This window comes from Heterostelium album (assembly GCF_000004825.1).
Source record: "Heterostelium album PN500 unplaced genomic scaffold PPL_scaffold2, whole genome shotgun sequence".
NCBI lineage: Eukaryota > Evosea > Eumycetozoa > Acytosteliales > Acytosteliaceae > Heterostelium > Heterostelium album.
The window spans coordinates 970953-992137 of record NW_008805064.1 but is presented as its reverse complement, the minus strand read 5'-3'; the positions used below and the strand labels follow the sequence as shown (position 1 = coordinate 992137).

Genomic DNA, 21185 nt, shown 5'->3' with positions numbered 1-21185 from the left:
CAATTATCTATCAACTTTATTTTTTACTTTTACTTAGAATCAGAGTTTCCCAAATATATATTTAAATAAATTTTCACTCAAATATTGATCACTATTTTTTTATTTATTGTTTGAATTATTTATTAAATCAATAATTAATATTATAATCTTTGAGAAATGCTTTAAGAGTTGCTGAATTTCTTTGTTTTGCCAAATCAACAAGTTTGTCATGGTCCAATAGGTTTGATTTCATTAACCAATCTAGAATTTCAATGATATAATATTTATAAATAGGTGTAATATCTATTAAAGAAATAATTGATGATTCCAAATCTTTCGAACAAATCTTGTTGTCAACGAGATATTGAGACCATTTCAAAGTCTTTTTCCAATAATGAAAATTTAAATGTATTTATATCGCAACCATGAGTTGTATTTTGGTGAATCCACTTTACTAAATCGAGGTTGGATGATTTGATTGCTAAATCCATAAGATTCAAAGACCAATTATATTCATCTGGCTCTCCAGTTTCATAAAGATATTGAATCATTTCCAATTGACCTTTTGAACAAACAAGAGAAACAAGTTCAATCGGAACATCTTCTGTTCTATTGTCTTTGAGGAATTTAAAGATTTCCAGTTGACCAGCCTTTCCAGAATTCAATATTGCTTTGCTTGTACATCCTTCAGTTCGATTTTGATGAAGGAATTTAACAATGTCAAGTGAGAAAGAAGCAACACAATCCATGAAATCAGCAGTGAATCCTTCTGTTCTATTTTGATTGAACCACTTAACCATTTCAAATGCTAGATTCTTATCTGAGTCACTTGCTATTGCAGATGAGTTAAAGAAATCAATGGTATGTGTTCCTTCTGTTCTATTCTCGTGCAACCATTTAACAGTGTCAAACTTCAAGTTGATGAATGCATTATACATTGCATTCTTTGAACAACCTTGATTATTATGATCATTGATCCATTTTACAACATCGAGTGATGAATTTCTTGCTGCTAGATCGAAATCATTTGATGTAAAGTTTATTCTGATTTTGGTTGTGCTCAACCATTGATACAAATCCTTAGTGCTAAGCAAACCAAGTTCAGAAAGTCTATATTCTCTATCTTCTATATAACCTTTGGAAAGTAACAAATCGGGAATATGATGTTGCTTATTATGTAATGCCATGCCAATCATTCTATAGTACGAATGGTCTCCATCTGTTCGATTGTTAATCAACCAATGTATAATCTGTACATGACCATGTAAGATAGCTTTGTACAAAGGTGGATAGGTTTCTTTGAATTGGTCATTCGGAATCGTTGGTGATAATCGTTTAACAGTTTCAAGATCGTTTGATACACAAGCAGAAATCAGTTCTAAAGATGGGTATATAGGTGATAAATACACATTATCTGAACCGAATGCCAATTTTAGATATTCAACAATATCTTTCTTTCCGATTGAGACTGATATGTCTAATATACCTTTTGAATGAATTGATAGATCTAAATGATTATTATCCACCAAACATTTAATAAAGTTTGTTCTATTGAATCGGATGGCAGTTTTAACAATATCGATATTGTTTTTCAATTTCAACTGTTTATAATGGTAGTTATTACAACCAACAGTGATCCAATGTTGAACAAACAAATCGAAATAATTATATTGTATCAATAGAAATGGTGAATTTATTAATTGTATCCATCTATATTTTGATGTTCTACAACCATAAATCCTCTTTATTTTGAAATTGATTAAATATATTTGATCTAATAACTGTATTATTAAATACTAATTTAAATAACTCTGATTTCATTTATTTATAAATAAATAACAAATAAATAAAAATAAGGAATTGTTTTCAATGCTAGATAGTAGCAAAGATCACCTTTTTTTTTTCTAAATTTTTTTTAATTCGGTTTTGTTTCTAAATCTTTTATTTAAATATCCTAATTTCTAGATAATTTATAGAAAATAGGATTTGATTTTAGTACTAAATGGTTCTTATCTAATCTCTGGTTTTCTATTCCCTCAAAAGAATGGCAAGTGAATATAATTAGTTTGATCTCAGATGTAGTGATTTAAATAAGTTAAATTTATAAAATGTTATTTCAATGATATATATTAATATGGATAATATTATAGTTTTTTTTATTAAATTTTTTGAATAAATTATAAATAATATATTTTTGTGGATCTAATAAATAGATATTATAATCTTTGAAAAATGAATTTAAAGTTGGTGTATAACATTGCTTTGACAAATCAACAAGTTTGTCATGGTCCAATAGGTTTGATTTCATTAACCAATCTAGAATTTCAATGATAAATAAACTAGGATCTTTTAGATGATTAAGTATTGATGATTCCAAATCATTTGAACAAATCTTGTTGTCAACGAGATATTGAACCATTTCAAAGTCTTTTCTTGATAAGGCAATATCAAATTCATTTGAAATGCTACTAAAGGTGGTATTTTGATGAATCCACTTTACTAAATCGAGGTTGGATGATTTGATTGCTAAATCCATAAGATCCCAGGACCAATTATATTCATTTGGTTCACTAGTTTCATAAAGATATTGAATCATTTCCAATTGACCTTTAGAACAAATATGATAAATTAGATCACTTGGAACACCTTCTGTTCTATTGTCTTTGAGGAATTTAAAGATTTCCAGTTGACCAGACATTCCAGCATTAAGCATTGCCCTTTTTGAACAACTTTCAGATCGATTGTAATGAAGGAATTTAATGACGTCAAGTGAGTAACAAGCAGCGTAATCCATGAAATAACTACCGAATACTTCTGTTCTATTTTGATGATACCATTTAACCATTTCGAATGGTAAATTCTCTGCATCTTTAGTTATTGCAGAGGAGTTAATGTAACCAATAGTACGTGTTCCTTCTGTTCTATTCTCATGTAACCATTTCACAATGTCAAATTTCAAGTTGACGAATGCATTATACATTGCATTCTTTGAACAACCTTGATTACTATGATCATTGATCCATTTTATAACTTCGAGTGATGAATTTCCTGCTGCTTCATCGAAATCTGTTGAAGTAAAGTTTATTCTTAATTTGGTTGTGCTCAACCATTGATATATATCGTTCTGTGCGAAATTGATACCAAGTTCAGATGTTTGATATTCTCTATCTTCTATATAACCTTTGGAAAGTAACAAATCGGGAATATGAAATTGTCGGTTGTATATAGCCTTACCAATTACTCTATTTCCAATGAACATATTGGAAATATCTGATCGATTGTCGATTAACCAATCTATAAGCTGTGTGTGACCGTATGAGATAGCTTTGTACAAAGGTTCATAAAGTTCATTAAGTTGGGATTTTGAAACCATTGATGATAATCGTTTAACGGTTTCGAGATCGTTTGATTCGAAAGCATCAAGCAGTTCTAAATATTGGTAATTATGAGTATAATACCCATTGTTTGAGCTGAATAGCAATCTAAGATATTCAACAATATCTTTCTTTCCTCTTGATACCGATATGCTTAATATGTCTTTTAAATAGATTGATAGATCTAAATGATTGTGTTCGACCAAACATTTAATAAAGTTTAATCTGTTGAATTGGATGGCAACACTAACAATCTTTATATTGTTTTTCAATTTCAACTGTTTATAATGGTAGTTATTACAACCAACAGTGATCCAATGTTGAACAAACAAATCGAAATAATTATATTGTATCAATAGAAATGGTGAATTTATTAATTGTATCCATCTATATCTTGATGTTCTACCACCATAAATCTCTTTATTTTGAAATTGATTAAATATATTTGATCTAATAACTGTATTATTAAATACTAATTTAAATAATTCTGATTTCATTTATTTATCTATAACTATAAATAATAAATATAATAAGAGTTTTTTAACAATGATCATCTTTTAACTGTCAAACAACTATTATTTTTATTTTTTGATACATGTTTTTTAAATATTTTTTAGTATGAATAAATGTTCTTGTTGTTCTTTTAACTGACTTTATATAGTTCGTAATAGATTCTTGGACAATCCGGTAATGTATCAAGTAATTAATCTTTTAAAGTAATTTATAACTCCAATAGTTACTATCATTTTGTTGTTGTTGTTTTTTTGTTATTTTAATTTTTAATTTTTATTTCACAAGTTTTTTTTTATTTTTTTACTGCGAGTTGGAGGTAGCGGTAGTAGTGAATGATGGGACATCAGCATTCTTCTTACCTGGGTTACCGAGGACTTGTTTGAATGGACTTCCTTCGATGTGCTTTCCGTTCAACTTGACAGCAGTCGAGAATCTACCATTTCCAACGAGAGCGTAGGCAGCAGTGTATGTACCATCTTGGTTGTCAATTGCGTTCAACTCAATGTATTCAGCTGGACCAGTGATGGAGACTTCGAATTTATCACCACCGTAAGTCTTTGGTTCTCCCTTCTTATTCTTGGCGGCAACGGTGAAAGTGAATTTACCGAATGACGAGTGGTCACCGTCAGCACCTTCGATGCACTTGACAGTGACTGGCATATCTTTAATTGGGGTATCACGGAGGGTGACATTGATGTTGTAGTCTCCCTCGACCAATGGTTCGTATTCAACGTGGTAGGTACCGTCGTTCTTGTCTTCGACCTTTGGTACGACTTCCAAACCGTTTGGACCTTGGATGGTGACGACGAATGGATCTCCACCGTCGGTACGGGCGTTACCGTCGGTATCGACAGAGTAAATGGTGAATTCAGCAACGGCGTTGTCGAAAGCCTCCTTGAGACCTGGACCCTTGGCGTATGAGTTTCCAGCGGCTGGGGCTGGCTTGACACGGACAACCTTTGGGAATCCATTGACAGTGTCACCGTCCAAAGTCAAATTGATTGTGTAATCTCCTGGAACCTTTGGTTCGAATTCGACGTCGTAGGTACCGTCACCGTTATCGACCATATATGGATCGACTGGGGCTGGTCCCTCTACGGTGACGACGAAACCGTCACCACCGTCGTTACGTGGAACACCGTCTGGGTCGACGGCATGAATCTTGAATTTCGATGGTTGGAAACATTCTCCGGCTTCCAATCCTGGACCCTCGGCGTAAGAGTTGTTTGGATCGGCGGCTGGCTTAATGTGGATGCTCTTTGGAATATCCTTGATTGGCTTCTCGTTCAAAGTGACAATGATTTCATAGTCACCTGGCTTCTCTGGGGTATAAGCAACAGTGTAGGTACCGTCTTCGTTATCGGAAATGGAGACATCGACTTGGTGTGGACCAGAGATGGAAACTTGGAAGGGATCTCCACCGTCCTTTGATGGTTGACCGTCGGCACCGACAGAGTGGATGGTGAATTGAGTTGGACGACGAGCTTGGGCGGCTTCGAAACCTGGACCGTCACAGAAAGAGTTGGACTCGTCAGAGTTGAGAACACGGACTGGGACTGGACCTTGGGCCAATGGTTGACCACGGAGGAAGACCTCAACTTGGTGATCTCCACCCTTGGTTGGGTTGTAGACGGCAGAGTAGGAACCGTCACCGTTGTCCTTGACTTGACATGGAACATCACCGGCTGGACCAGTGACCTTGACGGTGAAATCGTCACCACCTTGGGTCATGGCGTCACCTTGCTTGTTACGACCTTGGATGGTGAATGGAGCTGGAACACCAACCTTGGCACCCTCTAAACCTGGACCGTAGGCGTTAGACTCGTTTGGATCGGAACCATCGACCTTGACGGCGAATGGCGAGTTCTTGACGTTGACGGCATCGAGTTGGATGGTGACAGTGTAGTCTTGTGGTTCGCTTGGAGTGTAGTGACCGTCGTAGGTACCGTTCTTGTTGTCAACGAGAGTGACTGGAACGACTTGACCGTCGGCACCGACAACATTGACAGTGAAGTTCTCTCCACCGTTGGCCAATGGCTCACCGTAGTAGTTCATGGCCTTGATGGTGAAATCACCACGCTTGTTGACGAAACCTGCCTCCAAACCTGGACCGTAGGCCAAGACTTGACTGGCGTCAGAGGTGGTTCTTCTCTTGTGCTCCAAAGCTTCGGCGGCAGCCTTGTCACGGTTGGCCTTGTTGACTTGGTAGTCACGGAAATAGGAGACGTAGGTGATTACGGAGAGTTCGTCTGGCAAACTGACCATATCGGTTGGATCCATAATCTTTGGAATCTCGTAGGCTTCCAAGGCGACGTCCATAGCACGATTGACATCGGTGTAGGAGTCACCAGAGAGCGAGTTAAAGTCCAAGACACCTGGCTTGAGTGAATCGGTCAAGGCAGAGAGGACACGACCGTCACACCATGAATCGGTGAAATTGCTGACGGTCACTCCGTATGGACGGACTTGGTTACGAACCCACTCCAAGAGGGCAGCCTTTGGAGAGTCGGTTTCGGCCATCTGGATTTGATATCTCAAAATGAGGGTCCAAATGAGACCGAGAATAAGCTTGAGTTGACCATCGACAATGTCTTCAGCACCGATACCGACCAACTTGAGACCTTCAGTCTTGATAAAGTTGACAGCCAAATTGTTGTTCTCCATCTTATGTAATCTGATCTTTGGGGTCTTGTTGAATTTCAAGATCTTCTTTGAGGAAATAATTTCCAAAAGATTGATCAAGAGAACACCATCTTCCAAATCTGTACCGAGATCATTGATCTTTAAGATACGTTCCTTTAAATAGTTGTTGGCCCAACCAGTAAAAGTCTGAAAGAAAAGAAATAAGAAAAAGAATTAAAAAAAAGAAAAAGAAAAAAGTTTGTTAATTATAATTATAATTTGACTATTAGATTGACATTGTTATTACATACTCTTTTTTGGACATCAATCCAAGTCTTTTTGGTTTCAGTCATTTTTTTATTTAGTTATACAAAATTAAAAAGATATATGACAAATAAATATACAACAAATAAATATATAGATATAAAACAAGAAAATGAAAGATTAAAAAATGACAAACAATAAAATGTCAGTGATGTTTTTGATGTTATATATAATGGTTTAAAATTAAACAAACACACAAAAACACACTTGGAAACTGACTCTAAACAAAAATGAATTTAATTGGTGTGTCAACTGATTTGTTTAAATGTTAGTGTTTGTGTGTGAGGATTGAAAAAAATAAAAAAAATAATAAGTTATTAAATGAATTATTTATCAAGCAGTAAAATTTAATGTTGGTTTGGAATCATTTTCAAAATTGGCTCAGCCATCCATGCTTGTGTGTGTTTGGGGTCGAAAATGCAATTCATTTTTAACAAATCCAATTCCACTGGCAAAAAATTAAAATTAAATGGGTTTTTTTTTGAAAATCGCCCAAAACATTATTTTTTATTATAAAAAAAAAAAAAAAAGATTCAGAAGGATTTTTTTATCTTTTTTTATTGGCAGGGCCTACTGATTGTTAGATTTTGAAAAAAAAACTATTTTTTACATCAATCAGAAAAAAAAACCTAAAAACAAAAAAAAATAAGATATAAATGGTTGTTACATTTTTTTTTTTGTTCTTGCAAAATTCATTGAAAATGAAAGAAAAAAAAAATGATTATGATGGTGATTGAAACAACACTTTGCCTGCATACTGTCGCGACCCAGTAAAAAGACGAGAACAACAGCATGATAAAATTTGCACACCCCAACAATTTTCATTGCATACATGATCATTCGATTGTTTCAGATTGTTATTCGACCAATTATTACTTGTCATTCTTCTATTCAAATCTTTAAAAAAAAAAAAAAAACGAAAAGAAAAACCAAACTAAAATTGATCACCTATATATAAATTTAAATAAATACATAACATACATATTTTTAGTTATTTGTCAGATCTGAAACAAGATATTATTATTACTAATATTATTGTAAAGATTGATTGGTTGAACTTAACAATAATTTTATAATTTCGTTTTATTTTATTATTATTGGGGGAAGGGGAAAATAAAATAATCATATGTTTATTTTTTAATTTTAATTTTAATTTTATTTTAATTTAGAATTTATCAATAACATCAACTCTGTCACCAACACATAATTCACCGGTATGTTCATCCAAAACAGTTAATATTCCAACGTAGACATTCTTATCTTTATCTTTTCCAACACGATATTGATTGAGTGTTCTGAGTGGTTCGTTATCTCCGTAGGGATCGATCACTGCGCTGTCTGGATCGATCGTTGTGAATTTACATCTACCGGTACGGTCAACCTGACGAATGATGTTTCCACCGATACGAATGGTACGCCAACGATCTTCTTCCCAAGCACCGGTACCAACGAGTAGAACGTTGGGACGGTAACGTCTCTCGTCCATTGGACGCTGCTTTGGTTCCGACTTGGCGCGTCTGGTCTCATCGATACGCGCGTTGATATCGTCAATCGATGCCTGACTGAGAATCATCACCTGACTGGCATCGCAGAATGCATATTGATAGCGCTCGACCTCCTCCGGTGTCGGTTGATGTTGGAATGCCACCTGCGCGTACTTCTCTTTGATGTGACGGCGGTGTTCCGAGCTGACCTGTACCAATCGCACGTTTTGCAACTCCAAGAACTTTGATAGCCATTCCGCTGCTTCGTCACCGCTGTCGTGAGCCTTTACAGTGTCTTTCCAGACGACCACTTCAGAGGTGGCGCTATCACTGGTCATTGGTACACGCAACTCTGGCATGTTGGGTGCACGCACTACCAAGACGTCACCATCGATAGCCGGTGCGATGAGAGCTAGCTTTGGGTGTGTTCTCTGTGTAATGAATCTTCCATCGACACAGATCATCCATCTTCTATCGTTTTCGAATCCCAGCTTATCGATATTTACTCTCTTTAATTCAATACCTTGACATGATTTAACTGACAATCGACGATAAACAAATCAATATAATTATATCTAGATTATTTATGCAATGCAATAATGATGGTAAATAGTTTATGACATACTTGGATAGATAATCAATTTAGCAATTCTAATGACAGAGTCACTCTGCTTGTTTTGATCGTCCGATGATTTCTTTTGACCTGGTAAGTAGTTATTCTTGTATGCCCATACTAATGTTGCAGTACCCAAGGCAACAGGTACCCAATACATTAAATTATTATTCATTTTTCTTTTTATATATTATGATTATGATCAGTGTGCAGATCAATACAAATATATTTAATAATAATTATTGTGTTTAGGGGTGTTAGTTCAAAATAAATAAAAAAATTTTTTTTTTAATTTTTTTTTTTTAATTCTCAAGATGTATTCCATTATTCCATTCCACCAGATTTTTTTTTTACAACAATTTGGTTATGTTAGATTCCATGATTCCATCAAAGATTTTTATTTTTTTACACAAAAAAAATTGGTCTACTTTAACTGCAATTCTTGTTTCATTATTTTACTGCCATTAAAGTTAGTTTGATTCAAAATTATTTGTAATATTAAAAAGAAATTTATACAGTACCAGTATTTTTTTTTTTTTTTTTATTAAGTTTTGTATTTTACAACCAATTAGGAGGACCAGATGGTAAATCTCCATTCATAGCCCACACATGTTGTCGTTGATTATTCCTAATAACTAAATGTTGAGCTTCTTTTTGGATTGAAAATTATCAATTACAACTCTATTTGTGTGATAGATATTTGATAGTCTCCATATATGAAACAACCATGAAGAAAATAAACCCAAGATCGAAGTAGCTAAAAATATTTGCCAATTTTCCAAAAGTAATGCTATTACTAAATCTTGATCCACCTTGGATGCAAATAAGATGTACACCACAAAAATAGGAAGGATTGACCAAACAGCAAACTTTCTGGGAGTATCAGAGATGATTCGATTGAATTGACTGCAACTTGTATTGAGTTCAATCGAACTTTTTCTTGCAGTTTGTACAAGGTTATTGATAGGGTCAGTGCATCGATCTATAGCTTCCTTTCCAGTGTCTCCAAGGTATCGAAGACTTGATGTAAGTTCCGAAATAGAGAATGCAATACTCTTTGATGCTTCAACATGGCCTTGTGCTAAAATTGTAGATGCTTCTAATGCACCGCTTCTAATTATTTGAGAAGCATTTTCAGCTCCCAATTTAACTTCTTTTGAACTATCACTAACTGCTTTTGATATTAAGAAGATAAAAAAGTTTGGCTCACAAACAAGGAGGATTTAGTAAAAAGTTAAAAAAATAAATAAAATAAAATAATGTTTTGAATCAAACTTTTGATTCACATGTGATAACAGTAAATAGTAATAAAATATTTTAATATTATTATTATTTAGTTAAAAAGTTAACTTTTGAACCTTTCTTAATTTGTAGATAATATGGATCGTGTAGTTTCTTTTTGATGAAACTTCGCGCTGGTTTATCACTTCGGTGTACTAATACAGCAAGTAGAATCTCATTGGAGAATGCGTTGGATTTGCCATTGACATACTGCTCGACCAGTATCTCACTGGGTTGATCCATCAGTAGATGACAAACCTTTGTGATACCACCCGCTATTTGATCGTAGGTGCGCTCCGGTACACCATTGGAGTTTCCTTGTTCGTCACGATCCAAAAAGTAATCTTTGATCGACTCTAGGTCAGCTTCGATCCACTGAGTTTCGCCAGTGTTGAAAATTCGCGTTGGTCCACCGTAGAGCATCGAATACTCTAGCGACTGAAGGAATGCCTTGGCAACCGATGTAAGTATATCGGTGGCACGTTCAATCGTTGAAGTACTCGAATAGATTGATTTCAAGTGTGGATTGAGTTGTTCGAGTGGTTCCTCTACTCTCGGCTGCCGGGTGAGTGGCGCCTGATACAAATTGTCAACCGTAGCGACACGACAATCGGCAAAGACAACTTTGGCACCGATGTAATCGATGAGTGCTATCGATGTCGATCTAATCGATGATTGTACAGGGATGAATAGATCGGAAAGTTGTTTCTTCAGGTCTGCGATGTTGTAGCTATGATGTTCGATATACTCGACAACGTTGGACTGTATGAAATCCAAGTTGTTGAGACATACACAGAGTGTTTGTATCGTTTGTTTTTGAGCGCGTTCAATCATCGTTGGAGGAGGTGGTTCCTTACTGGCGCTACCTGGTGCATTTACATGAATAGAATTAATACTCTGACTCAAACTCTTTCTGATACCCTTCTTGATCTTCTCGTTCAGCGATAGCGGCATCAGACTCTGACGTTGTGCACACAGAGTGAATTCGGCAATCGTTTGATTATACATAATGAGGAACTTGTTAAACATATTCGAAAGTGTAACAATGAAACCTGGAAAACTAGTAGATAGCGATCCTTTCATTTTACTCAGTGTATTAATTGCTTGATAAAACATTTGGAATAAATCTACAACCGATGATGAATGTCTATAATAAATGTTAAGTTAATAATTATCTTATTGTTAATAGTGTTATTTTCATTTTGACTTACTTGATTGTTTTATCTAATGGTTGAAATTTATCGACTTGGAATAGATTTTCAAACCATTTGTTAAAGAATTTCTCTTGATTTTGACACCATGCAGAAACAACGCTACTAACATGTTTTGTAACGGCTGGAAGTTTCTCGGGTGGCAAGAGATGTAGATCCTGTAGGAATATCTGGAATTTAGAGGCTGTTTGAACCGATTGTAGTACCATTGGTGAGAGGAAATAGACATCGTCGAAAACTACACCTAGATCTTGTGTGTAGAGATTGCAGAACTCTTGAAGTGCAATTGCCAATGCCGATGAGTGATATCTAATGAATCCTTTGGAGTATACTTTCAAATCCAATGTAATCTCTGGCATCAGCGCTTCGATAAACTCTGAAAAGTTATCGAGTGTCAGCGGACGGAATGGCTTAGAGATACGACTGTAATGACAGGAAACTGAGGAAACAATGAAACTTGTAAAGTTTGATTCCGATGGTTTGTTGCCGGCATTGCTTGCATTGCCGTTGGCGGACGACGATGACAGCATTGTCCACATCTGTCGCGATTGAATATACACGGAGCACGCTATTTCAATGTCCATCGCTATGTGTTCCGATTTATGGGTGTGGATATCACTCAGCATTTTCAGTAGCCACTGAGCAATGCGTTTCAGTGTTAGCTTTAAGAGTGACGCCGTTGAGTATTGGCGATCGCGTATCGCCTGGACATTGGTGGCGATCATATTCTCAATGAGATTGAGTGCACGTTGAAGTCGTTCCAAATGGCTGACACTTAGTTCCGCTTGATAGGCGGTAAGGAAGCAATTTGCATGGGAAATGGTTGCCATTGTCTCTGAGATCTTCAGTGCGCCGGCAAGAGGCAGCAAGTCGGGAACCAGCGTCATTCTCGGCGAGCCTACAAACACTATTTCCTCACGTGTAAACTCAAAGAGATTGTAAAACAGCAGATCTTCAAAGATGGTGGTATTCAGCGGGAATTGGTAGGGAACCGGTTCACTGAGATACTGAGTCGCCAGCTTGAGGTCGGCTCGCGTCTCTGGACTGGCACCGCGACTGACAATCGGCGCTAGAAACCTGTCGATCTCACCGAGCAACCGTTGATACTCAATGTCGGTGGTGGCTGACGGATTGATTGCGAGGATGTAGTTCTCCAGCGAGTAACAGAGTTGTCGGAACACTACGAGCATCGAAGACGGTGGTGATTTATCATCGAATGGATCGCGCAACATATTCTGAATGGATGACATCACCGTGTAGAGTTGTCGGCGGAACCAAATTATCATCGAGTCGAATGTGTCGAACCTCTTCATGTCAAAGAATCGTAGTAGCCAAAGACGATAGGTCACCGAATGGAAATGAGGTGGTGGTGAACTGGCATTAGATGGTGGTGAAAGCATTAGCAAGTATGCTTCATGTTTCACTCTCGACATTTCCATTTGAATTCTAAAACTATCTTCTTGTTCGTAGTTTCCAGGCTGTCCGTGTGGTCGTGCGAAATGATTGACCAATAAATAAGTCTCGTAGCTCGAGAAATGAAATTGTTCTTTGTTCAAATTACCATATTCCTCTGGTACAACTATATTTGGTGATGGTTGTTGATGTTGTGGTGAGTGTGATTGTTGTGATTGTTGAGGTGGTGGTTGTTGTTGTTGTTGAAGTTGAAGTTGTTGTGGTAATGGTTGATTTTGATGAGATGAAGATTGATTCTTTGGACTGTGTTGCTGATGCATTTCAGCAAAGTTTATTGAACCAGATGCAGATGAGGATGGATTTGCTGCACCTGCAGGTGGTGATGTAAATGATGGAATGAGTGTTGCTGTTGGTGTTGCTGGTAAAGGTTGTTGATATTGTTGTTGTTGTTGCTGTTGTTGTATTCTTATGGTAGTTGGACTCATAAGATTTTGATGTGCACCTTGTACATGTGCTGGAACAATTCCAATAGTTCCAATATTTGAGTTTAGAGGAGGTGATGAACCTTTACTATTGCTTGCATTATTATTGTTATTATTATTTATTGTAGAAGGTGTAGTATCTGATGATGTTGTTGATGAAGTAGGAGGTGACAACTGTTTTGGTGAAAGTACTAAAAAGTATAATAATAATAAGTAACAATTTTAATGATATTAGAATAGTAATTAACATACCCAATTTCAAAGATCTAACCAATTCATTAACATCTATATTAGAATGTTGAGCAGTATTGAAATTCTGAGGAATTGCATGTGAGAACTGCGAATAGATGAAATCTAACAAGACTTTTCTATCATTTTCAAGTTGGGATAATCTCTTTTGTTGATCCATCTATCGAAGGTTCTCTTGATCTTGGTAGCACGTCTTGACTAATAATGGTTATTGTACAATTGATTAACTAACTAATTATCTAACCGAATGACTGACTGACTGACTGTTTGATTAATTTGATTTTCTTTTGTTAAAATCAAATTAAATAGTTAATGTTGATTATTTCATGTGTATTTGCAGATGATTGATTGTTTGTTCAAAAAAAGAAAAAAACCACAATGGTGGTAAAAAAAGGGGGTTGGTTGTGAAGTGTGATTATTATTGTTTGGTTTTTTTTTTATTAACTAGTATATTATTGTTATTTTTAATTTAATTTATTTTATTGTTTTGTTTGATGATTGTTTGCAATTTGCTGATCTTTTTTTTTTTTGTTTTTTATTAAATAGTAAAAAAAAAAAAAGATTTTAGTTTTTGTAAAAATAAAAAATAAAAAATAAAAAGTAAAAAACAAGTTGGTTAAGTTCAAATAAAAAAATGATCTGAAAAATAATTAATTAAATAAATTATAATAATGTTTTAAGTAAATGAATACTCAAGGTTAAAAAAAATGTTTTGAAATTAATAAGTTTGTGAAAAATAAAACCTGTAAAAGTAGTAAGTATTTTTTTTAATCTTTAAAAGAAACAGTTAAAACTTCAATAAATAAATTTAAAAGTTAAAATTTCAAATTTTAAATTGGTTACAGAAAACCACTTTTGTTTTCGAGATAAGAAAAAAAGTTAAAACAGATCATTAATTAATGAAGAAATGATTCTTTAGTAGAAAGTATATATTTTTTGGTAATAAATTAGTTTAAAAACGAAGAAAATTAAAACTTAAAATTAAAAAATAATACATATAAGTATTAATAATTAAATTATATAAATATAAAAAAAACGAAAAGATTAAAAATTAAAACTTTATAAGTAAAAAAATAGATTAAAAATTAATAAGAATAAAAAACAACAATTTTACTAGTACTATTTTTATATAATTAGAAAAAAAATAAATAATTTAAATAAATATATTTATATAATTAATTATTAAATTTATATGTATTTTTATAGAATAGTTGAGCAATATAAAAAGTTACCAAAAAATAAATTAACAAAATTAATTATATAATTAGAAAAAATTTAAAAATTGGGTATGTTTGTTTTTGAAAAAAAAATAAGTTATGAGTACAAAAAAATATAGATTTAAGTTAAGTATTTAAATGATAACTCAAATTGTGTGATTTGAAAAATAATATATAACAAGTTTAGATTTTGGAATGTAGGAATGTAAATTGGGGATTCAATTCAAAAATATCATTGGTGATATTTACACCTAACCTAGCCTAGAAGAGAGAAAAGAAGTCTTACTTCCAACCCAGAATAACAAGAGCCATCGCCACCACTCCCCACCAGTAGTCATTCATTACTAAAATATATTTACATCTACCCAAATGAGAGTCAGAGACCAAAGAAACTATATATACCAGAACCAAAAACCAATAGAGAAACCCAAATTTGAACTGGTGGGAGGGTTGGCCGATGTCAATCGAATGTTATAAAGAGTTGAATGAGAGATTAAATAAAACAATTAGATAAACTAGTTCAAGAGATTTTAAATGTTAGAATAGTCTTCAAAATATAAATTATAGTCACTTTTAGTTTTTTTTCAAAACATTTAACTAACAAAGGAAATTGACTCAATTTGAAATGATTCCAACTTTCCAACCTAGTTTTGTCAGGCTGGAAAGTTAAATTTGAAGTGTGAGAGATATACGGTAAACTCAAATTCGGTAAGTAGATTGGGGAGTAAGTAGAATAAATGGAGTGTTAAATAAAATTTAATGATGTGAAACAACAACTTTTTAAAAAAAAAAAGGATATAGTTTTGATTTTTTTTTCTTTTTCTTTTTCTTTTTTTTTGTTTTGGAGTGGATGGATTATTTTGTTTTGATTTGATTGAATATTTGATAAATTATGTTTTTTTGAATAATATTATTAAAATTTCTTATTATAAGTTTTTATACAGTTAAGTTATTAAATTTGATTAAATGTTTAAAAAAAAAAATAAAATTTTTAGTTTGATTGAAAAAATTAAACTTGATTGTAAAGTAAAAGGTAGTATTAAATAATTATAAATAATAATAGTTAAACTGATATGAATAAAATGTTATTGATGGAGAAGTTATCCAATCGCAATAACTAAATGTTTTGGTTTTTGGAAGTTTGGTTTTGAGGAAAAGGAATAACTTTTTGGAATTTTATGGAAAGTAGGAAAGATTTCTTTTTTTTTTTGTTTGTTTTGTAAATGTTTTTCTATAGAAAAAAATTTAATAAATTTAATTAAAATTATTTAAAGTAAATATAAAATATGCTTACAACTAGTATCGATAATCAAAGGATTTGAAATTAGTTGTGGAGTTTAATTGAAAAAAAAAAAACATAATTGGTGTGAAAAAAAAAATCTGGTTTTGGTATAGTTTGGTTTGTTGTCTGGTTGACTGGTTGACTGGTTAGTTTGGTTATTGGCATTCGGGTATGCCTGATGGTGTTGAATGACACATCTTTGGAAGTTTGCATTGGAGTGTATTGCATGTTATTCTACGACAAGTTCCAACACCATTGGAATCTTCGATACACTCTTCACCAAATGCACAGTGTGAGGTTGCACAACTCTGTTTGGAGAAACACATGTATCCACCTCTTTCTTTGTCAGCCATACATATTGTGTGTGGAGGACAATCGAGTAATGCACATTCATTCTTTGCTTGAGTGGTAGATGGTGGTGGTTTTGTTGTTGTAGTAGTTTCTTCATTTGGTGGTTGAGAAGTGGTTGTTGGTGGTGTTGTTGGTGTGCCTGATTTTGTTGTTGTTGACCATCCTGGTGCACTTGGTGTCCATGATTTGAATGGATTTTTAGGATCTATCTTCTGGCAGTTTCCACCATTGATTGGATCATCAATACACGAATACCCTTCGAGACAACTAATGGATGAACATGTGACAATTGATCTTTGAATACAACGTGCTCCACGCTCTTTATCCTCGACACAACGGTATTCAGGTCTACAGTCTAATAGAGCACAGGATGTCTTTGGTATACATTGTGGTCCACTCTCGCTCTCCAGACAGTAGCAATCGCCAGGACATTTGTTGGTTGCACAAGTTGGAATGGGCACACAGTATGGATTTCCATCGTACAAAGTTGAATTATCGACACACTTAGAACCCTTTGGACATCTGAGATTGGCACAAGTTAGCAACTGAACACATTGTCCATCCACACACTTGAATCCAGGATCACATTTCCTCTCACAAGTTTTGGCAGGAGCAGGAGTAATTCCCAATAAATCTTTCAATGGCTTTGTAGAGAGAGTTTCATTGACAGCAATTTGGACACATTTAGCAAGCTGACTAGTTTTATCCATAATACAATCGTAACCTTTGGAGCAGTTCAACAGCATACAGGAACTATAGATACTGACACATCGACCACCCTGGACATTGTCTTCAATGCATTTAGTATCGTTTTTACAATCAAGCTCAGTACAATTTAGTAGAAGCTTTTTACAAATCACCCCCAGTTCAGCACTGTCGAAACACTTATAGCCCTTAGCACACTGGAATGTAGAGCAGTTTCTCGTTGGCTTACAATAGGCTTTGGCAGTATCGTTAGCGGCAATGGCACAAACAGTTCCAACAGGACAATTTTTACGTAAACAAGGATCACCAGATTTAAAACAATAGGCACCCTTTTCCAGATCATCAAAACACGACTCCCCCTCAGGACATTTCTTGGTGGCACAGGTTGTATAGTTCTCAGGAACACATCGAGCTTTTTTAGTGATTTCATCGATGACACACTTTGATCCAATGATACAATCGAGAGTACAGACTGGTTTGGCGGGAATAGACTTGACAGGTACACACCTGACACCACCCTCTTTATCTTCGATACACTGGAATGCCGGTGGACAAGTTGTGAAATTGCAGCTGGTGATACACGTTGGTTTATTCAGTCCGTTCATGACACATCTCTGACCATCCAGACATTTCATTGCTTTGCAAGATGGATTGCAATGTGCACCTTTCACTGGATCATCGATACATTCATAGCCAACAGAACATTTCATGGCGGCACAGGTTGGAACGACCATATTGTATGGATAATTCTTACGTACAAGATCATCAACATTGTCTGATGTTTTAGTTGGTGTTGTATTGTCTGTTGATGGATCACTACTGGATGTCTGTGTTGTATCGATATCCGATGACAGAACACATTTGGCACGGTAGTTACAACATTTTGATTGACTATTGATGCATGGAGTACGTTGTGGTCTAGCACTGATACACTCGAATCCAGTTGGACATTGAGCATCTCTACACGACGACAACAAGGGAATAAACGAATTGGCTGGTCTATGACAACTACTGGTATTGAAAGCCCACAGGTCATATTGATTTAAATCTGAATTGTCTTCAAGACACCAAAGATTTAAATTTGGAATTGGATTGCAACGTACCAATGATAGAGGTAGCTGCTGACACTCTGAATATAAATTAGAGCTACAACATGATTTAGCTTCAATTGATAAACAATTTGAATTCTTTCTACATTGTTGGGTTGATAATTTAGAACATTCTAAAAAATAATAATAATAATAAGCAAATAATTATGATTTATAAAAATTAGACTAATTTATTTTCTTTTTTTTAGTTTTATAAAACTTACGATTGTTATTTAATAATGTTTGTTCGGAATATGCCAATTGAATATGGTTAGTGGAGAGTATATATAGTAAGTAAAGGAATAATAACGGTTTATTAATTCTATTAAACATCTCTGTTGATTTCTGTTGGTTTGATTAATTTATCTCCTCAATATAGTAAAAAGACAAATTAAATGGATTGTTATGGTGTTGGAGTAGGGTGTAAAATAAAAGTATGGAGTATATGTTTTTTTTTTGTTCTTTTTAAAAATGGATATATAGATTGATATCTTGAGAATGAATCAATATAAACAAGCAAATAACTTGAAACCAAATTTTCACAAACCGATGTCAAAATAATAACCAAAATGAAAATGTTATTAATTTGATTCTTATTGTTGTGATTGATTTTGGAAATAGGATTTTGATTTGATTGAATTGATTGTCAATTTTGAATACCGAAATAGGTAACAAATTGACTGTATTTATAATATCATTATGATAATTATTGAAATAAAAATAAATATTTATTTAATAGATTATCAGAATATCAGGTGCAACTTTAAATATTGAACCATCAAAAAAAAAACAATAATATCTATACAGCACCAACAACACCAACAACCACCACACAAATAGACCAATTAACTAACGAAACATCTTAAATTAACTAACCAACCAATCAACAGTCAAATATTATTACAATTAGAGGTATTATACACATCAGCGTGCACCTCAGCCGCTTCACAAAGAGTAATATAAAAATTGTAAATAGATATATAAGATAGACATTTCAGTTTGTCCATCCGTAATTCAGTTGTAGTGCAATGTATAAAGTAACTTTTCGTTTTCCTGTCAAAATTAAAAACAAACAAACAAAATTAAATATATGATCATTAAACTAAAGATATATGGTTATGTGTGAATTATTATTATTGTAGAGTAGTGAATGAGTGATCTCAATAAAATAACAATATTAAAACTATTTATTTTCCCCAAATGGTTATAATTTTATAAAATTAATATACATTTTCCATTTATATACAATTAGCAAACAAATATAATTGTTATAAAGTTAAATAGACACTCCAATATCTTTATTATACTGTTAATGTATATATGTGGGGGTGGGTGTTGTATTTCAATATCAACATATAATTTCGTATTTTGATTTTCTGACTATAAAAAGTAAAAGTGTGTCAATTTAATTATCAGCTTATTTTTTTAAATACAAACAAGTTAATTCGTGGTGCTTTTTTCCTGATTATCATTCGAATTAACTTAAAATAAAACAAACTAAAAAAAAAAATATATATATATATAAAATAAAATAATATGTCTTATTGTTATTTGTTAACGACTGTTTTTTTTGGAGATACATAAACATTAATCATATGATTAAAATTTGCATCATCAAAGAGTTGTAGTTAAGTATTATTTATTGTTGTTATTGTTGCTGTTGGTTGTATTGATGTTGTTTGTTGATGTTAATTAATTGATTCTATATTTTAAATATGATGATCACATTAAAAATAAGATCTGTTCATTATTATCCTCATATCAGCTGTTGCTGCTGCGCTTTCAGACCATTATGTGCTTATTTATGAATAGATATAGATGTTGATGTTGTTGATCATACTAAAATATTGTTTAGTTCAATCATCATATGATTTAGATTATATTTTAGTGATCACCAAAAACTGTAATATTGTTTGTTAACAGTGTAATGTAGTGTAGGGTAGTGTATTATTGTAATATATAATATAATTAATGGAGTCTGTTTATTTATTTAATGAATAATTAAAATAGACAGATATTTGTATTGAAAGATAGAATTTACATTTATATATATATATGTATGTACATTAAAATTGAAGATCGAAATCATCATGATCTTGATTGGCAATTGTTGAGTAATATTGTAATTCATCTTGTTCTAATTTTAGCATATCTTCATATTCCTTTATCATTTCTATAATAATAATAATAATAATAATTAGATTGTGATACAATCAGTTAGGTTAGTTAATAGTCAGTTGAAATAGATATACACAATAATGTAATTTTTAAAAAAACCAAAAAAAAACATACGTAATTCTATAGATTCTAAATATTCTTCAACTTCTTTTAACATTAGATCCTCTTCCAGTTTAGTCATTTTAAATAAAGGTAACAGTTTAGCAGGTGATTTCGATCTGGTTAATAATGGTATTGGTTTGATTGGTGTTGATATTGTTGATGTTTTACTAGTAGTTGCATTTGTTGATGGTGTTGTTGTGTTTGAAGAAGAAGTAGTTGTAGTTGTAGTGGTTGTTGTTGATGATGTCATTGGTTGGTCAAACTCCAATTTCATCATTTCATATTCCTTTAAAATAGTTGAACGTACATCTATTTTTGCTTTCAGTGGAGATGTTGGTGGAGATTGTTTATTGTTACTACTATTATTACTATTATTATTATTATTTAAAGAAACTGTACCACTACTGACATTACTATTACTATAACTATTATTACTACACTTCATTCTTTCTTCATTAATCATATTCTTCCTTGTTTCCTTTAGCTTCTCGTAGCATCTTTGTTTCAGTTTCTCTTTAATATCTAAATGTGAATTGCCTATTCCTCTTAGCTTTAATCCTGCTTCAGTATGTTTTGTTGCCATATCTTAATATCTTTATGTATACAGTTAATGAGCAATATGATTTTAAAGTTCTCATTTAATCTGTAACATATTCACACTCACACATTTTTGCAAAACAAATCAAATTTCCAATAATTTTTATTTTTTATTTTTTT

At 33.2% G+C, this 21185-nt stretch overlaps 5 protein-coding genes across 5 annotated transcripts; all 5 read right to left on the bottom strand.

Moving 5' to 3' along the window:
* Positions 1 to 332: 332 nt before the first annotated feature.
* On the bottom strand, positions 333 to 3850 carry PPL_01714 (uncharacterized protein; the record flags this gene model as incomplete). The annotated part of the gene is made up of 2 exons (XM_020572717.1): positions 333 to 1719; positions 2292 to 3850. 2 exons carry the CDS (start codon positions 3848 to 3850, stop codon positions 333 to 335), a joined length of 2946 nt encoding a protein of 981 aa, XP_020436834.1.
* Positions 3851 to 4166: 316 nt separating this feature from the next.
* Positions 4167 to 6841, bottom strand: abpC (gelation factor; the record flags this gene model as incomplete). The annotated part of the gene is made up of 2 exons (XM_020572716.1): positions 4167 to 6695; positions 6800 to 6841. The coding sequence occupies 2 exons, from the start codon at positions 6839 to 6841 to the stop codon at positions 4167 to 4169; spliced, it is 2571 nt and encodes an 856-aa protein (XP_020436833.1).
* A 1136-nt stretch (positions 6842 to 7977) lies between these two features.
* PPL_01712 (MOSC domain-containing protein) lies at positions 7978 to 13705 on the bottom strand (the record flags this gene model as incomplete). The annotated part of the gene is made up of 8 exons (XM_020572715.1): positions 7978 to 8819; positions 8922 to 9088; positions 9472 to 9559; positions 9652 to 10076; positions 10402 to 11337; positions 11402 to 12039; positions 12463 to 13487; positions 13549 to 13705. 8 exons carry the CDS (start codon positions 13703 to 13705, stop codon positions 7978 to 7980), a joined length of 4278 nt encoding a protein of 1425 aa, XP_020436832.1.
* A 2494-nt stretch (positions 13706 to 16199) lies between these two features.
* Positions 16200 to 18521, bottom strand: PPL_01711 (uncharacterized protein; the record flags this gene model as incomplete). Its single annotated transcript, XM_020572714.1, has 3 exons — positions 16200 to 17185; positions 17330 to 18322; positions 18413 to 18521. 3 exons carry the CDS (start codon positions 18519 to 18521, stop codon positions 16200 to 16202), a joined length of 2088 nt encoding a protein of 695 aa, XP_020436831.1.
* A 1733-nt stretch (positions 18522 to 20254) lies between these two features.
* Positions 20255 to 21051, bottom strand: PPL_01710 (uncharacterized protein; the record flags this gene model as incomplete). The annotated part of the gene is made up of 2 exons (XM_020572713.1): positions 20255 to 20361; positions 20481 to 21051. 2 exons carry the CDS (start codon positions 21049 to 21051, stop codon positions 20255 to 20257), a joined length of 678 nt encoding a protein of 225 aa, XP_020436830.1.
* Between the last annotated feature and the right edge of the window lie 134 nt (positions 21052 to 21185).